The sequence below is a fragment of the Myotis lucifugus genome, unplaced genomic scaffold (genome assembly GCF_000147115.1).
Source record: "Myotis lucifugus unplaced genomic scaffold, Myoluc2.0 scaffold_83, whole genome shotgun sequence".
Lineage (NCBI taxonomy): Eukaryota > Metazoa > Chordata > Mammalia > Chiroptera > Vespertilionidae > Myotis > Myotis lucifugus.
In genome coordinates, this window is record NW_005871131.1 from 2,154,316 (window position 1) to 2,169,800 (window position 15,485).

The 15,485-nt window shown below is 48.8% G+C and overlaps 1 protein-coding gene across 1 annotated transcript in view; it reads left to right on the top strand.

The window, feature by feature from the left end:
- Positions 1-15,485, top strand: part of CACNA2D3 (calcium voltage-gated channel auxiliary subunit alpha2delta 3) — an 807,563-nt gene that overhangs the window by 610,669 nt on the left and 181,409 nt on the right. Inside the window, exon 17 of the mRNA XM_023755701.1 lies at positions 9,545-9,628. Within this exon, the coding sequence (XP_023611469.1) occupies positions 9,545-9,628 (84 nt within the window). The remainder of the gene's footprint in view (positions 1-9,544; positions 9,629-15,485) is intronic.

Below are 15,485 nucleotides of genomic sequence, written 5' to 3' on the forward strand. Positions count from 1 at the left end.
CTTGACTTTGAGTTGGGATAAAGAGGGTGGAAATAGATGGAGCAGTGTGTGCAGAGGCCTGAAGGCAAGAATGATAATGACCTTTTTGCAGCTGGCTCAGTGTAGCTGGGGAGCATGGCGAGAGGCAGGAAGTGGTGAGAGAGAGGCCAGAGCAGCGAGCACTCCCCCATCAAGGAGAGAGGTATCATGGGGGCTGACACTACCTGGTGGCTAGAGGGATGGAGGGATGTGATTCACTTTCAAGAGACACTTACTTAGAAGCAATAGATGTGGCAGTTTGCTGCGTCCCATCTGCTTTGCCAGGCCCACTGGCCTTTTTCTCTGATTATAGTGGCCTGTTCCAGCCTCTGCCCACATATCTGTGATCACAGACAAATATAAGACCCAGAGGACTCAGTCAGCCTTACCAGGGGCCTTCGGTTTTCCTCTGAGTCATGAGTGATGTCAGAGGTCTCTTGGGCTTAGTCAGACTAGCAAGCATCCAGAAACGTGTGTGTGTGTGTGTGTGTGTGTGTGAGTGTGTGTGTGTGTTTAAAGATATATCAGTAGAACTGAGGATCACATTAAAAAATATCAGAAGGAAACATTTTGCTAGATATATCAGTAGAACTGAGGATCACATTAAAAAATATTAGAAGGAAACATTTTGCTCGCTCACCAGTCCAGTGGTCTGGATGGACCCAGGATGGGTGAGAGCCTACTGAGTTTGGTGGTCAGGAATGGCTAGGGCAGAGAGCAGGCGGCGGGCCGCCCCAGGAGGAAGGGAGAGAGACTCTAGCTGGAAGAATCAGAAACTGTCACGGAGGACGTGGCCACAAAGATGGATCCCTGCCTGTCTTCTCTTCTTCACAAGTTCCCAGAAAAAATTAGCAGAAAATGGAGGAACAAAATAAAGCTATCATGCCAAGCAGCTCCCCCAAAAAGCTGCACACACACACTCCCACCTGCGCATTTGACGAAGGCGTAGCGGTCAGACATAGGGTGATACTGTCACAGGCATCCCCCAATCAAGGTGTGGAAGGAAGGATCCCTTGCCCTCTTTTCTGCATCTCTCTTCTTACTTCACTTGCAAATTCATTGCCAGCTCCCTGCCCTTCGTGTCATTTAGCACAAAAACCTTGAAGTTGAGAGATCTCCCCGTTCTCTTCTGACGGCCATCCCTGCAAGCTGGGATGCCGAGACTGGAGTCCTTTCCCCAGTGACATGCTTGGGAGGCACACGCGGAAGGAGAAAGCCACGCACAGGAGGGCTCACTCTACAGCAAGTTCCAAGAATAACACATTGCGTTTCAGTGTTGGTTGATACTATTTTCTGATTTCACTTACAGGAATAAGAAAATCCATTGTCTTCACAGTTTCTGAACTAGAACTTGTCTGACAGTTTCCACTTACTCAAGGTTTTGTGTGTTTTTTTTTTTTGTTGTGTTTTTTTTTGATACATAGTTTCTCAATGGAATTGTGCCAAATAAAGTTCTGTAAATGCACACAAAAAGTTGCTTGTCAAATCTCAGAGACAAACTCTCAAATCATAGATGTCATCTCCTAAGGGCAATGGAATTGGAAATCTCTATATGAAACAGGGAATGTAGTTGGCACATGGCACATGTGTGTGCTCAAGGACTGGGTGGCAGTCTGTTTGAAACTTTGACATTCCTTTTGAAGGCTGTCTTTCTTGCATCCACTTTTGCTCAGGAAACTTTAGAGCGGGTTTTGTCTCAAGGTGTCTAATATCGGAGGAGCTGGCTCCCAGGGGCCCGAAGGCACCTTTACTTTGTGTGTAGCATCCACGTGCTTTTCCCTTCTCTGCTGAGAGCTCATCGCCTCTTCTCCCGAGTCAGGGTCCCCTGTCCCCGTCCCTTTGCTGGCACAAGTTCCTCCCACCTGGCCCCTCAGCATGATTTTCATTTTTATGGCTCACTTGCTCTCATAGAACAGACTGGCTTTTTGAGAAGCAGGATTTAAACCCAGCCGCCGAGCAGTATTTAAACCCAGCCGCAGAGCAGTAAGCGGAGTCTGACCCCCAAAAGTGGCGGCGGGGCTGGCCACCTCCTCCCCACACACAGTGCCTATGACTCACGGAGACTCAGAGGACACCGATTTAAGATAAAGGTCATTTGGGTTTTCAAAGCGGCCTGTTAATTGTTGTTTCTTTAAAAAATACCAAAGCTGTTTTAGATTTACAGCGATCAAAAGGGTTTTGTAATCACAGTAAGAACACGAAGGACGTTTCATCTTCGAGACACTTAAAAACACTAATTAATGAGAGTGTGGTACCTTTCAGAAAAAGGAAAAGGCTCCTTGTCTCGACATGCCTGTTGCCTCTCCCCCACCTTCCGGGTGCTTCCGGACACACCCTCGTGGCCTGCTTTCCCTCCGGCGTATCTGGGCTTCTCATCTCCCCTTGAGCAGGAAAGACTTCACCTGCGAATACAGAATCGTCAGCACTTCTCTCCTGGCCTAGCATCCGGGTCACCCAGGCACGCATCTTCTCCAGCGGAGCCCATTGTGGAGGGGCAGCACGACTTTCATGGACACCCGAGCCGCAGTGGTGTCACCTGGCCCTGCACGGCTTCTCTGAGGCCAAGCGTTGGGTTTTGGTCACTGGGTGTCGTATAAAGAAGACATCATACATTGGGCCTGTGACTCGCATGATACTTAGCTTGCTGCACTCACTCAGTTTATTGTTATTGTCCTTGATCTAAAATGGATGCCTGCATCCTTGGCTATCAAGGCCGGTTTCAGGGCAGCCTGAATGAGTCCGCTGTTAACAGAGACAGGGCTGGCTGGTGAGAGTTGGCGTACAGAGTGGTTCTGCAACCAGCCGTGTGCCTGCTAAGTGCAGTCCATCCATCAGTAGTTGCCGTCAGGGCTGAGGACATGCGTTGGCAAGGAGACCACATCCAGGTGGCAGTGCAGAGGGAGGTGGAGACCGGAGGCTCAGAAACCAGGCAGAGCTGGTTTTGAATCCGAGTCCCACTGCCTATCAGCCTGTCACCAAGGGACCTGCATCCCTGGGCTCAGCATTTCCCAGCAGGGAAGCGACTATCCCTCCATTGGAGCTGGGAGAATTAGATGAGATATGTCCAAGCACAGTGCCTGGCACAAGTCTTCATGACAAGGAGAGGTTACAGGGGTAAAGCTGGCCAGCAAAAATGTTGGCTTTGTTTGTTTTTTGCTAAAGGCAGTGACTGAGAAAGCAGAACAGATTGTCAGATTGTTTGCTACATTTTATGAATTTCTTGTTAGAGAAACAATGAACTTAGAAAACTGAAAACAGTGACTGCTTCAAAGTCCTTATCCTTGGGAAAGAGAGCAGAATATCGAGTGATGACCCCTGCATTGTGGGAGTGAGGGCAAAATATTTTTTTCATTTCTTGCGCTTTTCATTTTTTTTCAAATTTTCTTGCAAAAATATTTTCAATTTTTTTTTTCAAAAGAAAAAAAAAACAAAGCAATATGCAAACTGCTTAAATTGTAGCCAGGAGAACAGTGACTGATACCAGCTACTGGGAGCCCCTTTTCCTGGGGTCCCCTCCACTGAGGCTGGACATACTGTGACAGTCACAAACCTTGACTTGCAGACTGTAGGAGAGAAGGCCTGTCTGGCCACCTGGTCAGGAAACCACGTCCTTATATGAGAACTTTCCCTTTGACCTTGAGAAGAATTGGCCACCTTGCCAGGCTGAACTATTTCTTTAAAGGAATAAAAATAGTAATAAGCAACTGTACTGCTAAGACCTATTTTATTCTGTGAATGCAGTCTCTAGGGATGAGCTCAGTGATGTAGGGGCTGCCATATCTCAGCAATGACATTAGCAGTTTAGAGAGCTGGCCCAGTGGGCATGTTCTCAAGCCCTGTTTGCTAGGACATACTATGTGCTCAGCCATGCTTGTATTCATTTGCTTCTCCACAGCCCTGTGAGCTAGAGTCCTGTTCATCTTAGAGGCTAGCAGGTGAGCACTAGGCCCAGGGGAGCTCAGACAAGTGCACACCAGCCCAGAGGAGCCCAGACAAGTGCACACCAGCCCAGAGGAGTCCAGAGAAGTGCACACTAGCCCAGGGGAGCTCAGACAAGTGCACACCAGCCCAGAGGAGTCCAGAGAAGTGCACACTAGCCCAGGGGAGCTCAGACAAGTGCACACCAGCCCAGGGGAGCTCAGACAAGTGCACACCAGCCCAGAGGAGCCCAGACAAGTGCACACTAGCCCAGGGGAGCTCAGACAAGTGCACACTAGCCCAAAGAGTACACAGTCTGTAGATGAAAACCTGATGGGAGTGGGAGACTGACGCTGGGCCCTGGTTTTTAACTGCTCTCCTAACTGGCCTGATTCACCGGTGGTGAATCAAGATGTGCTACTCGAGGACGGGAGATTATCCTTCTCTGACAGCTTCTCCATGCCTTCCCAAAGCTCACCTGGGCCTGGCTCAGCGTCTGATAAATATTCAGTGTCCAACAGTACTTTGGGGTGTGTGGGTGAACAAATGAGCGAGTGAGGGCATGAAGGGATGAAGGAGTGAAGGAATGAAGTGCCCAGTGGCCATCAGCCCCCACTCTCTTTCATGGAGGAGAGAGGCCATGCCTTCTTTCCTTCTCTGAAGTGGCTGGTAGGCCTCTGAGACGAGAGGAGGCCAGGACCTCGGGCGATGTGGCCAAGGTGTTCACCAGCTGAGGACCGTGGCTGCCCTGGAGGAGAAACATCTGCCCAGACAATGGCTGGCTCCCAGCCCGCGGCCATACCCTTTCTGCAGATGGCATTAGCTTTGGGCAAGGCTTCTTCCTCTCCAGTTGTGGGCCTCCCACCCCATCTCCTTCCTTCCTGTTGGCAGCGCGGAGCAGCACGTCCCGTGTATCAATTATTAACACACACATTATTTGTTTCACAGAGGCTGCATGGATGTGTGTGGCTGATTTCCTCTGGCCCTTCCCAAAAGAACACAGAAAAACCAAAGGCATTTTGGGGTTTTTCAAACCAACATGAACATGGCCACCACTGTAGCCCATCCCATTACGCACCCAATGTGGGTCTGCAGGTAACACAGGCACTCATATCCAGACCGTCACCGCTGCAGGAAGGCCCGGCCCTTCGCACGCCCCCAGATGGTTCCAGCTTCCTCCTCAGATGGGTGCCCCTCTGGTCCCATCCTCCTAGGCCACAGGCTGGCTTGTGTGCTCACCACATCTGGCCTTTATTTAAAACTCCACCTCAAAGCATTTCATAGCACAGAATATCTTTCCTTATTAAATTCTCCCTCACATATTTTTTTCATAAAACAGGCACCAAAAACTACAAACCTACCTGTGGCTCTCAAAGTATCTGTTTATAAACCTTTGGAAACCGTTTGCAATTCGTTAATCACATTTTCAAAGGAAGTTACAGATTACAGATACACTAACAAATGCCATATACGGTGCCTCGGCCCCAGTAACAAGATCCTCACGCAGGGAAGAGGAGAGGGGCTGGTGGACCTGGGGTTTGTCCCGGGCCCAGTCCCATGGGAGAGGGGAGAGATGGCCTGGGAGATTTGAGAATTTGGTTCTTTTTCTGTCTCTCTCTCTCTGTGGCCACACACATATATCCTCTCAAGGGGAAAATAGGTACAGAGGATCAGCCTGTTTCAACATGTAATTTGTCTCGATTAGCATTAATGTAATCGAGGGGCTCCCTATAGGAACACCAAATCACATGTTCCTAAATAATCATTAAAGTACAAAAGTTTGTGAACACTTCACTTAAAGCGTACTTTTAAAGTAGTTCATTTTAGAAGAAGAAAATAAAGAAACACTCTATACAAGTCGGAACCCTGTTGACTACCTATGCTTGAAATTCAAGTCAGCTTTTACAAATATTTAAAAAGGGAAGGAGGGTTATGTGGAGAGAATGTATCAGTACATGAAACATCTGAAAGAATACGGATTTCAGGCACAGCTTGATTCAGGTGTCCATACCTGGTTTCAGAACTTGCTTCATATCTATTCTCTGCTTTCTCTGCCCTGACATCATTCTCAGGAAGTAGTGGCCGCAGGGCCAGGAGGAGTTCAAGTTCACATCCTTGCACCTTAATGATGTTGGTGGATGAGAGCCTCTTTCTCTGGGCAAATCCAGGAAAGCATCCCAGATAGAGTTTCAGTTGGGTTGGCCTGAGTTATGTCCCCATCTCTGAACCAATCTCCGTGTCCTGGAGGGATCTGGGTCTTCCTCCCATGCTCAGGTCACTTGCCTACCTCTGAACCAAGGAGGTCTTACCTCCACTGGAACTACATTTATTGAGAGTAGGGTCAAGGGGTTCCCTATAGGAAAAAAATGAAAGATGACCATGTAAGTGGGGGGCGGAGGGGATGGATGGTGACAATCTATAGCACAGGTGTCTTCCTAAAGAAGGTCCAATCTCTGGCCATTTAATATGTTTCTTAATGGGGGAAATGACAAAGGTCACTATCAGGTCATTATGCTAGCGCTTACTCACCATTCCCAACCTGTTTCATATATGCATCCGACAACTGGCTTTTTTCTTTTCTCACCCAAATTAATCACCTGGTTACATCACTATATTCTAAAGGAGCTCACCCATTACTAAAGATGCACATGGAAAGTGGTTCAGACCTGTTACACATGCCGTGTTAAGGACACATTGCAGAGGGCCATTCCTGCAATGGGGTTCTGGAGGGAAGATCCCAGCTCAGTCTGTTTCTCAGTGAAATTTAACTACGGAGACTTGCTGGACTTGATCCGTATGCTGGGAAGTCTGACTTCCCCTGACTCTCTAATCTCTTCAAGTTTCATGAATACCAGGAATATAATGTACTGCATTTCTTGAGTGGTTATTTAAACAATGAAGAAAAGACATGTTAGGAATGGTCAGAAATCCAGGGTTCTCTGCAGTTCCACTTGTGCCAGTTGCCATCTAAAAGGACTTGGGTTCTTTAGCACAAGTACACATTTTTCTACCGGGAGTGTTTGAGTCACAACTTGGTGTTGAGTATACAACTCTTGGTGTGTAAGATACACACCAGGTGAAGACATATGTGTGTGCTTGTCTGACATTATCCTCTTCAACAAATCTCTCCAACCTGTCTATGGTTTGCAGAACAGTGACCTGCAAAATTATTGCATGGGTCCCCTTCATTTCATGGAAGTGAAGTATTAGCCAGTTGCATACAGTGAGCCTATGTCTTCACCAGGAGGGCCAGGGCTCTCAGGAATCATGCTAGCTACATATTAAGGGTTTATTTTGTGCCTGTGAATGCGTTCCCCACTTCACATATAGCATCTATTTAATCCTCTAAACCTCCCTTGGCTGTGGAGGTGCTCTTATGTTTCCCATTGGCAACTGAGAAAAGGGGGGCTTGGAGCAGCTGGGCACCTTGCTCAGTCACATGCCCGATAAGGGGCAGGACCACTGTGCTTCCCTCTTCTGGCGAAGACAGGTGGGTACTTTTTCTAAGGCTGAGGGGGCGTTTGGTGTTCTGGACCTTGGGATTATTTTTTAAGTTTATTTAACAGTGGTTGAAATAACAGGAGGTTTAGCCATGACATTTTGGTCAGGGGCTGTGGTAGGTGGGGGTGCCTTCCCGTATACTGGCTATATGATCTTATCTATCTTGTTATTTGATGTGTTATTTAATGTGTTAGAGACCATTTTCCTATATGCATGATAGGCAAGGAATTGACCTCCCAGAGGCAGAAGGTGATAAACTGTCAGCAAGTCCTTGGGAAAGAATGTCTAATAAATGGAGGTTGAATAAATGAATAAAGGGGCATTTTGAAACGACCAAAGGAAGTACTTCCACCAAAGACAGTTCAGACCTAGCATTAGGCTACCCAAGAAATTTTAATGGTTCCCCTTTAACAGTCAGAATCTGTGCTGCATGAACTTCTGGAGTGCCTGGTGGCTCTGTGATGGCTCTTACTAAAATGGGACTTGGGCCATTAGCACCGGTAACAATGGTCCAAGAATGTCTGAATCCCCCATCACACCTCCTCACTTAGACTCGAGTGACAGCCCCCTGCCCTCGTCCTGTTCCTCCCACTCAGCTGGCCTGGCTCTCCCGAGCACAGAGCTGCCCTGCATACACGGACTTTCCATAACAGGATCCAACCGAGAGTCTGCTATCATTTACAGCGGCTTCTGAGGGAAGCACTTCCCCTCCTCTTCATCTGGAGCGGGTCTGATGTCATAGCACTCACCGTGAACGCTGTTCATCGGAAACCTGAGGGCGGGGAGGGAAGGCCGGTGAGCAGGGCTCATCAGGGCCCTGCCCCTTGGAGGCAAGGTGGCCTTCCCGGATGTTGGGGGTGGGCAGGCTCCACAGATGTCTCGGGGTTCCAGAAATGCAGCCAAAATGAAGAAGGCAAGAGGCTAGGGGACCACCTTACCCTGCTGGGCCCCACAGGGGCTCTCGGTCTGGTCTCTCTCCCTCAGACGTCACCAGGGCCAGGTTGGACCTGTCTGGTTCCACCTGTGGACAGGGATTTTCTCCATCACGTCTGATGTGCCCTCAGCACCAGTCTCCATAGTAGCCAGTGTTCAAAGTGGTAACTTGTGGTTTCAGAGTCTTAGAATCTTATCAATTTAATCCAAAGATGGACAATTTAGAGAGAAAAGCAAACAAGAAAAGGCTGTACATACATATATTTTCCCCAGTCTGACGTTAGCCGTATCTTACTGTACAGGGGTCCCTTCTCCTCAGCCTGCAGTAGAGGGCAGACTTTCCCACATTATAAGCGCCCACCAGCCAACATTGAAGACCCGAGACAGGAGTGTCCAGACCAGGAACATCCGGTTGATAAAAGGGTGGGCTTGCAGGGTGACTAACGCCAGTGATTTAGGGGGGAAATCCTGAAATCACATGCCCAGTTATGAATGCACTCGCCCACGTTTCCAGAGAAATGCCCCAATGGCCTTTAGATCTGGCAGCGATTCCCAACACCCACATCCAGCCGGGGGGAGGCAGTGTGCTGAGCTCAGGACTGCCGGGGCCACTGGGGTGGCAGGTAGAAGTTTCTGTGTGTCTGCACACGTTACTAGGATGTTGAACCCACCTGTGGAGACCGGTGCTTTTGTAGCCTAACCAAGGGTGTGGAGTACATTGAGATAAGAGGTAGAGTGGAGAAGCATAAAACATAGAAGGACGCCACTAGGTATTTGATACCATGTGTAAGAGGCCCTTTTCTGTGTTTTAAACGGGCGGTTTCAGAGCCTTGTTGTGGAGGAAAAGGCTCTTCCCCGTCTCACATACAAGCCCTCTGAGGATGGGAAACTCTGATTTGCATCTGGTGATTTAGAGCCATGAGGTTCACTAGGTAAATTCATATCAAGCGAAGTGTTGGCTTGTATATTCTCCCAGCTCAGAGCCAATGTTCATAGACGTCTGGCCTCAGCTTTCCTGCCTTTCAAACCTCTAGGACTGGTACCCGGCTGGGCCTCTCATTGACGTCCCTCCATTCATGGTCCCCATCCTCAGAACAGGACTCTGGAGGATAAAGGTTGCCCTGCTGGTCGTCTCATGGAAGTGTTTTCTCTTTCTCTCTCTTCCCCTTGCTAGTACGAAGAAGGGAAAAAGCGAAGGAAACCTAACTACAGTAGCGTGGACCTCTCCGAGGTCGAGTGGGAAGACAGAGACGATGTGGTGAGTGATTTGTTTTCAAACCTGGTGAGGAGGGAGCTCCACTGTACCCACTTCTGTACCTGGAGGCTGCCCCAGGAGCCAGCAAGAGGCCTACCAGAGGGACACCTGGCCACCAGAGGGGCGGAGACAATGGGCCCTTGTACTGAGTTTGGAGTTTATAACTTTCCCGCTGGTCAGACTGGTGCCGACAGGCCAGCCACCAGCCTGCTTTGCACAATCCGCAAAACCACCCCCTGGTGGGCTCTGGTCCCTTCTGCAGCTGATGAATCCATACGCCTCTTCAGTGCACTTGGTGGGACCATCCCTGTCAGGGAGCCTGGGTGGGGGGCTCTGCCCTGGGCAAAGTCAGGGTCAGAGCTCACCTGTCAGGATTTCATGTTTCTGCTCAGTGGGCCACCCCCTTTCCTGGGCAGGAACAGCCTTTCCTCCTTCGCAGGCCATTACAAAAGCCACATGCCCATTTCTCACACAGATTCAGATGCTGGTACTGCATCCAGAACTTCCCCAGGCCCACAGCTTAGCACCGTCAGCCTTCGTGATACGTCATCAAGTCAGACTTGTTAGACATGGCTGCCTTTGTGTAAATGCTGGCGGGTGGTGCTTATTTAAATCATAACTATCCAGGTGTTTCTGTCCACATTCTTGCCCTTCACCTTCTCCCCATTGTCTCCTATTGCCTCTGCCAAGGCCATGTTCTTCTGCCCGCATCCTCCCTGACTTGTCGGGGTCCTCTCTTAAGTGTCACCATTGGGTTGGCATTGTTCCCCTCCCTCACTCTGTCCTGCTCTCCAGAGGGCTGTTGGTAGAGCCATTGAAGTCCCCAGCCTGGGTTCTCATGCTTCCAGAAACGTGGCCGGCCTGGCAGTTCTCTCGCTGTAGCTTTCTTCTCCCATCCTCACTCCCCGGACATCTCATCCAGCATAAATTGTGATTTTCTTTCTTGCTTACAAAGTGTCAAGACCATTTCTGTTTCATAATGTAACCTATTTCCTTCTACATCTGTACTAAGTCTTTTTAAACCCAGGTTCAGACAAAATGATTTTGCTATTTGATAAGAAGCGACTTCCTCATCTGCACTCTTTAGCACACACACGGGGTCAGTGGCCTGGTAGAGTTTTACATTTTCTAGTTCTTACACATTGTCTTCAGGATTCATGTCAGATTCTTTGGATTGTGCTGCACCTAATGTATATGTCATTTCTTTTCAACCTGCTCATCCCAAGAATCAGACTAGCCCAGCCATGAGGAGCGCAGCGCAGGGATGAGCCTGCCTGGGTTCAGATCTGCTGCTTGCGGGCTGTTGGCCCCAGGTCAGCAATGATCCTGTCTGCACCTCAATTTTGTTTCTTGTTCTTTAGTTTTGTCCCATTAAATGAGTCTAATGATAATAGTAACTACCTCATAGAGCTGTTTTGAATATTAAATGTGTTGATATGTTGAACAACATAGAGCTGTTTGAATATTAAATGTGTTGATATGTTGAACAATTTAAATGAAAGTACCCATGTGTCGGCATGGGGAGCGCTATGAGTGGCAGCCACTGTATTGTCACCATCATCGGTCCTCAGGAGACCTTCTCATCAGCCCCTGTCCTGTGGGCTTACAGTTGCTAAACTGTCTCAGGAATCTCCAAAGGGTGCCTCCCATTGTTTCCTTTCTCTTCCATCTTCACTTTACCTGTTGTTTATTGTGCCTTCCCTGGACCTTTGGGTTTTCTCTCCCAGAAGGCATGGGCTTGTCAACATGCTTCCCCGTCCCTTCCTCATTCCCACTTTCATGAATGTGGAGGGTGGACTTAATGATGCTGGTTCTCACTCCAGAGCCCCGTGTCCAGGAAGCATCCCTCGGCTGGTCACTAGTCACCGCTCGGCTGACACTCACTTCTCCTGGGCCTGTGACTGGGAGGACATTGATTACATGGGTCACTCTCGGCATCACCTGTGCCCCAGTCAGTCTTCAGTGAGGGGGATACCTCCTTTTACTAAGATGGTTTGGGAATATGCGCGTATTTCCTTGCCTCGGCTTCCTTTCTCACGGGAGCTGGAGGAGTGTCGGGTTCCCATCCTATGTACTTCCGAAAAAGGTGTGAGGTCACATATACTATTATTATTATTATTATTATACTTCTTTATTGTTCACATATACTATTAAAACACATGCAAAAAAAGACTGGATAAAATTTAAAAATTTTTGCCGGAACCGGTTTGGCTCAGTGGACTGAAAGGTCCCAGGTTCGATTCCGGTCAAGGGCATGTACCTGGGTTGCGGGCACATCCCCAGTGGGAGGTGTGCAGGAGGCAGCTGATCGATGTTTCTCTCTCATCGATGTTTCTAACTCTCTATCTCTCTCCCTTCCTTTCTGTAAAAAATCAATAAAATATATTTTTTTAAAAAAAATTTAAAAATTTTTTAAGATCAGAAATCATTTACAGGAAAATGAGTGAGACTTCTGGCTCCAGGTTGAGCCAGGCACCATGTCAACAATATGATGAGTAGGACAGCTCTGGTGGGAACGGTGAGCCAGGAAGTGAGCTTGACACATGCAGAGCCGAGACTGAATCCTGGTGCTAATCACTTCCTAGAACAGCGGTTCTCAACCTGTGGGTCGCACCCCCTTTGGCGGTCGACCCTTTCACAGGGGTCACCTAAGACCATCCTGCATATCAGATATTTACATTACGATTCATAACAGTAGCAACATTACAGTTATGAAGTAGCACCGAAAATCATTTTATGGTTGGGTCACAACATGAGGAACTGTATTTAAAGGGCCAGAAGGTTGAGAACCACTGGAAGGAAGAGGTACCTTTAAGTTCCCAGAGATGGCTGAAGGAATTGAGGGTGACTTTTATCTTATTCTTATTATCTGTTAGTCGTTCCCAGACTTTCCACCATGAGCAGGATTATTTCTATAAACAGAAGGAAGCTGATATCAGTAGGAGCTCCCACACATTGAATTCTCCCTACAGGCCAGTACTGTTCCAATTGCTGTATGTAGACCAACTTGTTTATTCCCCATAACAATCCTGAGATATTGATGTGATTGCTGTCCTCATTTTACAGCTAAAGAAACTGAGGCAAGGAATTGCTGTAATGGTCCAAGAGCACTGAGTGTGGATTCCACGCCAGGCATCTGGCCCCAATGCTCTTGACCATGTTGGTATGACTTAGAAGGAGCCCTTGAATCCAAGACTCCATGGAGACACCCTGTATCAGTGCCTTATATGCGTCATCCTCCCCTAAGTGGTACAGAAAAGACGGGGTGTGCCTGGCACATAGCTGCTACAAATGCTGCGATGGTGGTGTGAGTACGGCACCATCTTGTTCTGCCTTGAGTCCGGCTGAAATCCCTTGTGTTGCAGTGTAAGCCCTATTTCTCCCCCCCTCCCCCCCGCCTTCCAACCCCTCGGCAACTCACTTCTTCTTACCTGGGATGATGCTGATGGAAAGATTCCCCTGAGTCTTTTCTTTCCAAAGCCCTAGCGACCTCTTCTCCTGCAACGTATTTCTGAGACCTTTGGCTGTTTAGTTTGTTCTTTATACCTATTCCTGTACCTCTTCAGCTCATGGTTGAGCCTTGGGCCCCCAAACCAGCACAGCATGCCTGAGAGCCCAGGCTGAAGCAGGGAGAGAGAGAGGATTTTGTTGTACAAGTACTCTGTGTCTGAGTCTGTTTTCACCTTCTGGTTGAAGGCTGGCTCAGGAATAACAGACCTGTTTCTCCACTGTCTTCCCTTCCCCTTGAACCTGTTGGCTTGGCCAGGGTCACACCCATTGGGGCCAGAAACGTTTGCCTCCTGTGCATCGACAAAGGTGAGGCTCCTGATCTGATGTGGATGATGAACCTCCGATTAGGAAAATGAGTTCTCTTTCTATAATTATACACAAAATCTAAGGTGATCAGGGACTCTCTGGGGAAGCTGCAGGCTCACAGTGGAACTGGAAGTGTGGCCACCAGTCATCGTTAGTCAAGTGGGTACTTTGAGTGGTCAGCTAAGTTGCCTCGGCTTCAGGGTGCAGATGAAAGACAGACCCTCTGGGGCTCCGGAAGCACTTCTGATGTCTGATCGGCTAAGGCAGGGCCAGGGAAGGGGTGCTTCCTGGAGCCCCAGGACCCTGATCCCAGTTGCCAGATTCTTGTTTTCAGCCTGCAGAGGTTTGTCCTGTATCTTAGGAACCACGCTGGGGTGAGAGCTGCTGTAATGGCCACTGCATGGGCACAGTAGCAAGTGCTGGCTCTCTGATAGGGAAACATAAAGGTATGTCATTGATATTTTAATTTGCCTTTCTTTGTATGTCAAGTTGAACATCTGCACATGTGACTTTTTAAAATATATTTTTACTGATTTCAGAGAGGAAGGGAAAGGAAGAGAGAGATAGAACATCAATGGTGAGAGAGAATCATTGGTAGGCTGCCTCCTGCACACTCCCCACTGAGGATCGAGCCTGCAACCCGAGCCTGTGCCCTGACCAGGAATCAAACCCTGATCTCCTGGTGGGGCTGCACAGATGACTTTTGATGGTTACATAACATTCTGACACAAGCACACCCCAACTCCTTTGGAGACGTCCCTTGCCAGGCCATGTTCATTGCTCCAGTTGCTCATGTGGTAATCCAGGTGGTGGTGGGGTCGAGGGAAATCAGACACTCTGGGCAGCACCGCTGACCACGCCCTTCCTGCTGGGTGGGGACTGATAGCATTGTCACTCCCCTCCTCTTTTGCCTCCTCTCTGGGTACCACCTCGGAACCCAGACCCTGCGGCTGGTGGTAGCCCTGACTTACCATAGCATCAGGCGAGCTGTCCCCTTCTCCAGCCTCACTCTCCTAGGATGGAAAAGTGACATTTCTGTGCTCCAACCCCATAGGGCTGCTCCGTCACTGGACAGCCTATTGAAAAAGCACCAACCCCTTTCCGTCCTCTGGCAGTGAGGATGGAAAACCAGCTTCCCGCCAGCCCCAGGCCGTAGGGCCTCAGCCGGTGGGAGAGCCTGCTGGGACATCAGACCTCAGACTACTGCCTGGTCAATGTGTAAAACATTTCCTTTGATTAAAAAAAAAAATAGCCAGAAATAGCAGTAAATTATTTTTCTATTAATACGACACAACTTTTACATTAATGCTTTAAATTTGTCCAAATGCTTTCTCTCCTGATTTGAAAAGCAGAACAACGTGGGTTCAGGGGGCAGAGAGCCTGTGTGGCCGTGGGTGAGTGTCATAAAGCCTTGCCTCAGTTTCCCCCCCTCCCCCCCTCCCCCGGAAAGCAGGGATAATAATGATCCCATAGGATGATTCTGAGACTCTTAAAACCTGTGCCTGGCACATAGTAAGAGCTCAGTGTCTGTCATATTACCCAAGCCTCCTAAGCCTGCTACAAGATTTACACAGCACCTGGCGGGACCCCGGGGGGTCTGGAAGTCCTCACTCATGAACACTTCCGGCGGGATGAAGGAAGTCGAGGAAATTGAGCCACAGCGAGGTCACGGGACAGTGGTGGTGTCATGGTGAAGCCTGGCACGTGAGCCGTGACATCCTGCATTACTTCTCTTTCCCGTGGCTGGCTCTTTTCAGTCGGTGCCAACCTGGAGGTGGCTACGAGCAGCAGTTCTCAACCTGAGGAATGAGGGGATAGTCACCAAATTCATTCGGTTGTTCCTGAGCAGCAGGGAAAGGCAATGGGGGACCTGTAAGATCAGGAGACACCAGGCTGCATCAGAGAAGCTGTAGTGCTCACGCGGCTCACCCTCAAGAAAGTCTAAAAACACTGGTTTACAGCACGGGCATCAGTGCCAAGCACACTAGAGTTTAAATCCTGATTCAGGACGCTATTGAGAGGGGTCTGACAGTAAAGAAAGTGG